General features: G+C 48.3%; 1 protein-coding gene across 1 annotated transcript in view; it reads left to right on the top strand.

The window, feature by feature from the left end:
- The first annotated feature begins 886 nt into the window (after nucleotides 1-886).
- LOC115171062 (rho GTPase-activating protein 23) overlaps nucleotides 887-10,064 on the top strand; it is a 60,754-nt gene continuing 51,576 nt past the window's right edge. Inside the window, exon 1 of the mRNA XM_029727540.1 lies at nucleotides 887-1,073. Coding sequence (XP_029583400.1) covers nucleotides 1,020-1,073 — 54 coding nt within the window. The 5' untranslated portion in view covers nucleotides 887-1,019. The remainder of the gene's footprint in view (nucleotides 1,074-10,064) is intronic.

Raw genomic sequence — 10,064 nt, 5'->3', positions numbered from 1 at the left:
TGCTCTCTCTTTCTCTCTCTCTTTTCAACCCGTTTTGTTCTTCACTCCTCTTTATGGTCAATACCAGTCCAAAACACATGTAATAACATAGTTTTTCACTTCAGGAATTGAAAGCATAGCATACAGAACTGTAGAATAACAATACTATCTGAGTCATTGTATGTGGTTGTGGTTTAGATTGGGACTGATTTAGTTCTTTGTCATCTCTGGTCAGAGGTGACAGAGGTTCCTGTCAATGCAATAACTTCCTGTCACTATGAGTTTCTATTTAGTTACACCTACAAACGTACTAAATCGGTCTATTCTGCAACCTAATGGGCTTTAGTCACAAATTCCCGTACAGTATGCAATCATCTGGTTTAGGTTAGGCATTTACCAGAAACGATTTTGTTTCTCTCAAGCCATGCCTCACCAGGCAACAGCTCCATGCTTCCTCACCTTCATGGTCTTCATTTCTCCTCTTGTATTTTTGCCCAAGTCTATCTCTGTATCTGGGTACAAAAGGGCTTTGTTTAAATGACATTGAGAACGCCGTGGCAAGGGCGCCCCCCACACGTCACGGTTTCCGAAGAGACAAGAATAGTTGTGTATAAACATTCAGACCCAAACTTTTTGGCACAGCCAGAGGGAGCCCGTACGCTCCAATACGGCAAGCCGAGTGCGCCGTAATGGAAGGCAGGCGCTTTGCTCAATCGGCGCGCAGATTCTCCCAACGCGCCCTCGGTCTGTTTGTCTCAGTTTAACAGGCAGGCTGAGCAAGAGAGGGATTTACGCTGAGCCAGTCTGGCGGAGGAGGGGGAGCAACACCAACTAAACAGCCCAAACAACGGAAAAGGGAGGGGGGGGGGGGGTTGGAAAGGAAGGAAACTGGATAGGTGAATGCCACAGAGCATCGCCACCAGACTAAGTCTGTTCTTTACAGACTATTCTGTATTTTCAGATTTGTATATCTTATTTTGTAACTTCTCGTAGCAGCAAATCTCACTCTCATTTTACTGCTGAACAATCCCAGCGGTCCAATGAATGGAGTTGCTTTCTGCCTTGTTGGAATCCCACCCTTCCCAGAGAACGAAGTAAGTGATCGACCCCACTGTGTTGTCATCGATGTATTCCCGTCTCCTACGTTTTGTCTTCAAGGTTTACCTCCAGAAGCTCTTGCATTGGGCTGTCGGGTTCGCCAGAGAGCATGATTTCGTAAGAGGATTAGTTCATGTCGCTACTGTGTAAACACAGACATATGATACAGAAAACCCGTAATTTAAACGAGTTCTCTGCAACTTTGTCCACACCCCAACATTTGAGTGTGTTTTCTGCTGGTGTTGATTGTTTATTTTGCTAGAACGCGGTGGTCAGTGTTCGAGAGACAACTTAAAACTGCTCCCTTGCAAATTGCGATTTCAAAGCCACACTGACGCTTGGACGTTAGAATGTCATTTTGTCTGATTATTGAGAGGAGCTGTCATACTCGGGACGGGACGTCCGGCACAGGGATTAAACTCAGGTCATTATCCAATGATACCCGCCATACCCAGATAACGGTTTTAATTGGCAATTTAATCAACCTGTTTTATTAGAAGTTTTTCGGTTTGTTGCTGTTTGTTTCCATTTCAAGTAGTCGACATGATTGGTTAATAAAAGTCACTCACAAACGTGTTAAACAGCATTATTGCGCTTTAATCTTAGGACTCTCTTCCCCTGTCTTTCCGGTTAGTTTTCCTGCAAGTCTTTCCCTATCTAGTTTGGGGATTCGAGGACATGTGTTCCCTCTCTAAAATGTTTCTGTAGCCTCTTGATAAAGCCAGACAAAGCTGTGTAGAACGTAACGGTTTCTAGATAAATGTTTACTTTGAGCTACACATGTTGTAACATAGTATCCTTGCAATGGTCGACTGAACACGTTCAATTAGAGACTCGCCTTCTAAATGACTTTTTTATGACCACAGACACAAACTGTTTGCCAATGTTTGCGTGGAAACTATTTCGTTGTTTTCTTTGCATAAAGCTGTCGAATAAAGGCTTGTATGTTTCATTTATAGCCCCAAAAGTACCGGGGCTTAAATGAAAGGTTATTCCACATTATTATCTCATGTTTGCCACGCTGTCCATCCCTCCGTCCAGTGTTGTGGTTGAGGCCTCTGAGGGTGGTGTGGCATTGCACAGCTATAAGATAAAGAGTTGAGGTTGTCTCCTCGGCGTCTCATGTGGTCTATGTGTCTTCGGAAGAGGAGGGCTCAGTGTTGCTGTTTGTATGTCCTGTCCTGGCAGAGGGCTGTGTCTTGAGTTTTTTGCCTAACAAGGTCTTTGACACTGTCTGGCGCCTCTCTGTCTCTGTGTGTGTGTATGTGTGGTGTCTATCTCATGTGTTTGTGACACACAGTGTTCCACAACATCACTTATCAACTTCTGCTTACAAACTTGGAATCTCCTCATTCCCTAGGTCTCCCTACCTTTCTGTGCCGTATAGGCAACTTCTCTGAAGCACTACTTGCTGCTCCTGCAAAGTTCACTTTCCCTAATCCATTTTCCTCAAAACAAGGCAATTATTTTGTTAACGAGACTAGTTTGATTACATTGGGACAAAGACGGATGAAAAACAAGACAATAAAAGGTTAAATTAATAAGCATCTTATGAACACCATGATGTTCTAACTTCCCCACATATCAACAGGGATGATGACCTCCGTTTAAAGGTCCAAACAGTCAGCGCATGACCCTGGTCACAGCCACAGCCTCCAGACCCAACTTCAGACCTGAGCCCTGCCCTGCCCCACCCTCAGCTCAGACCTCATCCCATCTCTAACCCTGACACTAGTGTCAACCCCAGCCCCAATCCTGAAGTACTCCCTGGAGAGGGAGATTGAGATGCCATTTTGTTTTTAGAGACTCGTCTGAAGACCAACAAGGATTCTGCTACCACAGAGCTTGGTGTCTGTCTGGGTCTAAGGAGGGGAGAAGTGGCCCTGTGTGCTTCCCCTCTCCTTCCCCTCCCCTGGTCAGGCAGCCTGGCCTGATTGAACACTGATTCAATTAAGAGCAAACCGACCAGCAGAAAGAGAGAAAACAGGGAGAGGCAGGACATCTAATATTACATTTGTTTTCAGTAGCCGTTTCAATGAGAAAATATAGGCCACAGTCTGAGGAGTCTGTTGTTAGTTGGCTCAGTGTGGAGTCTGATGGGAGTCTGATGGGAGTCTTATGGGAGTCTGTTGTCAGTTGGCTCAGTGTGGAGTCTGATTGGTCTGATGGGAGTCTGATGGGAGTCTGTTGTCAGTTGGCTCAGTGTGGAGTCTGATGGGAGTCTGATGGGAGTCTGATGGGAGTCTGATGGGAGTCTGATGGGAGTCTTATGGGAGTCTGTTGTCAGTTGGCTCAGTGTGGAGTCGGATGGGAGTCGGATGGGAGTCTGATGGGAGTCTGATGGGAGTCTGATGGGAGTCTGATGGGAGTCTGATGGGAGTCTGATGGGAGTCTGTTGTCAGTTGGCTCAGTGTGGAGTCTGATTGGAGTAGGACAGTTCTAACGCCCAGTGAGGACTGCATGTTGTTTGCAGGGTTGGATGGTTGGGTGTTGCAGCACTGCTGTAGCAGTAATCAATAGGGATGACTGTACAGTACAGGGGGGAATGGATGGCTGGGTGGGGCGGAGGCAGGCCCATTAAGACCCAGAGCGCATTGCGTCATGTGATGCATACATTTTATCGATAGGAAATATGAGAGTTCTGAAAATCATCTCTGCTGCTAAGCCAATCAATGATGCAGCTGCCCTTGTGTTACAGTAGCATGTGGTTCCCATTGGGTTCTGTGCATGTCAATCAGGCGTGTGCTTTCTTCCTTTCTTATATGTCTCTGAGGAACACTTTCCATTATGGTGTGTGTACGCTCACTATTTGATAACTATCAACATAACGATCTTTTATCCACTATGTTCTAACTGTTTATTTCAGATGTATAAAGTAAAGTGTTACTGAAGTATCAGTAAAATCTTCTTTAAAAGCCCCTCTTTCTTTTGCACACGAGTAGAGCATCAAACTACGGTGCTCAAATGGGCCTGCTGATCCTAGATCAGTCCCGTGAGTCAGTTCTCAGACCCCAGAGGCATGCCCGATTCAGCTGATCCTAGAGCGGTCACGTGAGTCAGTTCTCAGACCCCAGAGGCATGCCCGATTCAGCTGATCCTAGAGCGGTCACGTGAGTCAGTTCTCAGACCCCAGAGGCATGCCCGATTCAGCTGATCCTAGAGCGGTCACGTGAGTCAGTTCTCAGACCCCAGAGGCATGCCCGATTCAGCTGATCCTAGAGCGGTCACGTGAGTCAGTTCTCAGACCCCAGAGGCATGCCCGATTCAGCTGATCCTAGAGCGGTCACGTGAGTCAGGTCCCAGACCCCAGAGGCATGCCCGATTCAGCTGATCCTAGAGCGGTCACGTGAGTCAGTTCTCAGACCCCAGAGGCATGCCCGATTCAGCTGATCCTAGAGCGGTCACGTGAGTCAGGTCCCAGACTTCAGACCACAGAGGCATGCCCGATTCAGCTGATCCTAGAGCGGTCACGTGAGTCAGGTCCCAGACCCCAAAGGCATGCCGTTTCAGCTGTTCTGGGATCATTTCCTGGCCAGGGCAGTTTCTCAGGATCAAAAGTGTTGTGCGTGAGGCTGCAGAGGAAAAACCCCTGTCCTGCATGATTCTTAGCAGATGCCTTCACCACCTAGGAAAATGTTACATCAAGACAAAGTATTTCCCTACAGGTTGTAGACATAAGCATTATGTATTGCTTATGAATGCAGTGTATGGGTTATGCATGTGTTCTTGCGGGTACCATTCAAAAGGCCCAGTTAAATCCACCCAGGAAATATGTACTTTAAGTAAATGCTATTTGTTGTCATGTTTCCAGTGTGTCCGTCTGTGTTGAAGTGACTGCATGGGAGAGAGGGCAGTGGGTAGAATTTCCCATGGGGGTGGAGGGAGGGAGAGAGAGGGAGGGACAGTAAACCCAGTGTTCCAGAGTGGCCTTTGCTTGTCCATTAACGCGGCTACGACGTCTCCTCACACCTTAACACCAGCACACCGCCCCTCAGGCATTCCTCGAGGCCTCTATGGCAGACAGCAGCTGCGTACCACTGCACACACTCACACCTCACCTCTACAATCATTAACCTACCCTGGGAGAGTGGGTGAGGGTGTGTAGATACTTTAATCACCCAGACACGTACTGAACCACAGGTGCACACGGTGTACTAAAACTATAGACTCACTCTAGCATGTGTACATCCACACACAGACTCCTAGTTGTTCCTTCGACACGTTCTCCAAAACACAGATGTATGTGTACTGCTGCAGGCCTAGGCTGTGTGGTAGGTACCTCTTCTACGCCTGATGTGGTGGCAGTGATAGGGGGGAACCTGAATTAAAGAGCATGGGAGAGAGAGATGCTGTTGTTTTGAATGCTTCACTAGCGTCTAGCTTCGTCTTTTACGCTATTCGTGGATTAAATGTCGCTAAGCATTCCTAGCCCAGGTCTCATGCCACGCAGCTAAAGACTGAAGTTAGAAATGAGATCCGCTCCACGTTTCCATGTGGCATTCCAGTCCAGGCATCCATGCAACTTTCACTTTCGCGTGTCTCTTGTCGTCCAGGAAAACTGTCTCTTGTCGTCCAGTACGTCTGTCTCTTGTCGTCCAGTACGTTTGTCTGTTGTCGTCCAGTACATCTGTCTCTTGTCGTCCAGTACGTCTGTCTGTTGTCGTCCAGTATGTCTGTCTGTTGTCGTCCAGTATGTCTGTCTGTTGTCGTCCTGGACGTCTGACTGTTGTCGTCCAGTACGTCTGTCTGTTGTCGTCCAGTACGTCTGTCTGTTGTCGTCCAGTACGTCTGTCTGTTGTCGTCCTGGACGTCTGTCTGTTGTCGTCCTGGACGTCTGTCTGTTGTCGTCCTGGACGTCTGACTGTTGTCGTCCAGGACGTCTGACTGTTGTCATCCAGGACGTCTGACTGTTGTCGTCCAGCACGTCTGACTGTTGTCGTCCAGGACGTCTGACTGTTGTCGTCCAGGACGTCTGTTATCTATTGTCGTCCAGGACGTCTGTTATCTATTGTCGTCCAGGACGTCTGTTATCTATTGTCGTCCAGGACGTCTGTTATCTGTTGTCGTCCAGGAACTCTGTCTCTTGTCGTCCAGTACGTCTGTCTCTTGTCGTCCAGTACGTCTGTCTCTTGTCGTCCAGTACGTCTGTCTGTTGTCGTCCAGTACATCTGTCTGTTGTCGTCCAGGACGTCTGTCTGTTGTCGTCCAGGACGTCTGACTGTTGTCGTCCTGGACGTCTCTGTCTGTTGTCGTCCTGGACGTCTCTGTCTGTTGTCGTCCAGGATGTCTGTTATCTATTGTCGTCCAGGACGTCTGTTATCTGTTGTCGTCCAGGACGTCTGACTGTGGTCGTCCAGGACGTCTGTCTGTTGTCGTCCAGGACGTCTGTTATCTATTGTCGTCCAGGACGTCTGTCTGTTGTCGTCCAGGACGTCTGTTATCTATTGTCGTCCAAGACGTCTGTTATCTATTGTCGTCCAGGACGTCTGTTATCTATTGTTGTCCAGGACGTCTGTTATCTATTGTCGTCCAGGATGTCTGTTATCTATTGTCGTCCAGGACGTCTGTTATCTATTGTCGTCCAGGATGTCTGTTATCTGTTGTCGTCCAGGAAATCTGTCTCTTGTTGTCCAGTACGTCTGTCTCTTGTCGTCCAGTACATCTGTCTGTTGTCGTCCAGGACGTCTGTCTGTTGTCGTCCTGGACGTCTCTGTCTGTTGTCGTCCTGGACGTCTCTGTCTGTTGTCATCCAGGACGTCTTATCTATTGTCGTCCAGGACGTCTGTTATCTGTTGTCGTCCAGGACGTCTGACTGTGGTCGTCCAGGACGTCTGTCTGTTGTCGTCCAGGACGTCTGTTATCTATTGTCGTCCAGGACGTCTGTTATCTGTTGTCGTCAAGGACGTCTGACTGTGGTCGTCCAGGACATCTGTCTGTTGTCGTCCAGGACGTCTGTTATCTATTGTCGTCCAGGACGTCTGTTATCTATTGTCGTCCAGGACGTCTGTTATCTGTTGTCGTCCAGGACGTCTGTTATCTGTTGTCGTCCAGGACGTCTGACTGTGGTCGTCCAGGACGTCTGTCTGTTGTCGTCCAGGACGTCTGTTATCTATTGTCGTTCAGGACGTCTGACTCTGGTCGTCCAGGACGTCTGTTATCTATTGTCGTCCAGGACGTCTGTTATCTATTGTCGTCCAGGACGTCTGTTATCTATTGTCGTCCAGGACGTCTGTTATCTGTTGTCGTCCAGGACGTCTGACTGTTGTCGTCCAGGACGTCTGACTTTTGTCGTCCATGACGTCTGTTATCTATTGTCGTCCTGGACGTCTGTTATCTATTGTCGTCCTGGACGTCTGTTATCTATTGTCGTCCAGGACGTCTGACTGTGGTCGTACAGGACGTCTGACTGTTGTCGTCCATGATGTCTGTTATCTATTGTCGTCCAGGACGTCTGTTATCTATTGTCGTCCAGGATGTCTGACTGTTTTTGTCCAGGACGTCTGACTGTTGTCGTCCAGGACGTCTGTTATCTATTGTCGTCCAGGACGTCTGTTATCTATTGTCGTCCAGGACGTCTGTTATCTATTGTCGTCCAGGACGTCTGTTATCTATTGTCGTCCAGGACGTCTGTTATCTATTGTCGTCCAGGACGTCTGTTATCTATTGTCGTCCAGGACGTCTGTTATCTATTGTCGTCCAGGACGTCTGTTATCTATTGTCGTCCAGGACGTCTTTTATCTATTGTCGTCCAGGACGTCTGTTATCTATTGTCGTCCAGGACGTCTGTTATCTATTGTCGTCCAGGACGTCTGTTATCTGTTGTCGTCCAGGACGTCTGACTGTGGTCGTCCAGGACGTCTGTCTGTTGTCGTCCAGGACGTCTGTTATCTATTGTCGTCCAGGACGTCTGTTATCTATTGTCGTCCAGGACGTCTGACTGTGGTCGTCCAGGACGTCTGTTATCTATTGTCGTCCAGGACGTCTGTTATCTATTGTCGTCCAGGACGTCTGTTATCTATTGTCGTCCAGGACGTCTGTTATCTGTTGTCGTCCAGGACGTCTGTCTGTTGTCGTCCAGGACGTCTGACTGTTGTCGTCCAGGACGTCTGACTTTTGTCGTCCATGACGTCTGTTATCTATTGTCGTCCTGGACTTCTGTTATCTATTGTTGTCCAGGACGTCTGACTGTGGTCGTCCAGGACATCTGTCTATTGTCGTCCTGGACGTCTGTTATCTATTGTCGTCCACGACGTCTGACTGTGGTCGTCCAGGAGGTCTGACTGTTGTCGTCCATGATGTCTGTTATATATTGTCGTCCAGGACGTCTGTTATCTATTGTCGTCCAGGACGTCTTTTATCTATTGTCGTCCAGGACGTCTGTTATCTATTGTCGTCCAGGACGTCTGTTATCTATTGTCGTCCAGGACGTCTGTTATCTGTTGTCGTCCAGGACGTCTGACTGTGGTCGTCCAGGACGTCTGTCTGTTGTCGTCCAGGACGTCTGTTATCTATTGTCGTCCAGGACGTCTGTTATCTATTGTCGTCCAGGACGTCTGACTGTGGTCGTCCAGGACGTCTGTTATCTATTGTCGTCCAGGACGTCTGTTATCTATTGTCGTCCAGGACGTCTGTTATCTGTTGTCGTCCAGGACGTCTGTCTGTTGTCGTCCAGGACGTCTGACTGTTGTCGTCCAGGACGTCTGACTTTTGTCGTCCATGACGTCTGTTATCTATTGTCGTCCTGGACGTCTGTTATCTATTGTCGTCCAGGACGTCTGACTGTGGTCGTCCAGGACATCTGTCTGTTGTCGTCCATGACGTCTGTTATCTATTGTCGTCCTGGACGTCTGTTATCTATTGTCGTCCACGACGTCTGACTGTGGTCGTCCAGGAGGTCTGACTGTTGTCGTCCATGATGTCTGTTATATATTGTCGTCCAGGACGTCTGTTATCTATTGTCGTCCAGGACGTCTGACTGTGGTCGTCCAGGACGTCTGACTGTGGTCGTCCAGGACGTCAGACTGTTGTCGTCCATGATGTCTGTTATCTATTGTCGTCCAGGACGTCTTATCTATTGTGGTCCAGGATGTCTGACTGTTTTTGTCCAGGACGTCTGACTGTTGTCGTCCAGGACGTCTGTTATCTATTGTCGTCCAGGATGTCTGTTATCTATTGTCGTCCAGGACGTCTGTTATCTATTGTCGTCCAGGACGTCTGTTATCTGTTGTCGTCCAGGACGTCTGTTATATGTTATCGTCCAGGACGTTTGTTATATATTATCGTCCAGGACGTCTTATCTATTGTCGTCCAGGACGTCTGTTATCTATTATCGTCCAGGACGTCTGACTGTTGTCGTCCAGGACGTCTGTTATCTGTTGTCGTCCAGGACGTCTGTTATCTGTTGTCGTCCAGGACGTCTGACTGTTGTCGTCCAGGACGTCTGTTATCTATTTTCGTCCAGGACGTCTGTTATCTGTTGTCGTCCACGACGTCTGACTGTTGTCGTCCAGGACGTCTGTTATCTGTTGTCGTCCAGGACGTCTGTTATCTGTTGTCGTCCAGGACGTCTGTTATCTGTTGTCGTCCAGGACGTCTGTTATCTGTTGTCGTCCATGACGTCTGTTATCTATTGTCGTCCAGGACGTCTGTCTGTTGTCGTCCATGACGTCTGTTATCTATTGTCGTCCAGGACGTCTGTCTGTTGTCGTCCAGGATGTCTGTTATATATTATCGTCCAGGACGTTTGTTATATATTATCGTCCAGGACGTCTTATCTATTGTCGTCCAGGACGTCTGTTATCTATTATCGTCCAGGACGTCTGACTGTTGTCGTCCAGGACGTCTGTTATCTGTTGTCGTCCAGGACGTCTGACAGTTGTCGTCCAGGACGTCTGTTATCTGTTGTCGTCCAGGACGTCTGTTATCTGTTGTCGTCCAGGACGTCTGTTATCTGTTGTCGTCCAGGACGTCTGCTATCTGTTGTCGTC

This window comes from Salmo trutta, chromosome 32 (genome assembly GCF_901001165.1).
Source record: "Salmo trutta chromosome 32, fSalTru1.1, whole genome shotgun sequence".
In the NCBI taxonomy this organism is placed as follows: Eukaryota; Metazoa; Chordata; class Actinopteri; order Salmoniformes; family Salmonidae; genus Salmo; species Salmo trutta.
The sequence above is the reverse complement of the archived record's forward strand: the minus strand, read 5'-3'. Positions and strand labels throughout refer to the sequence as shown.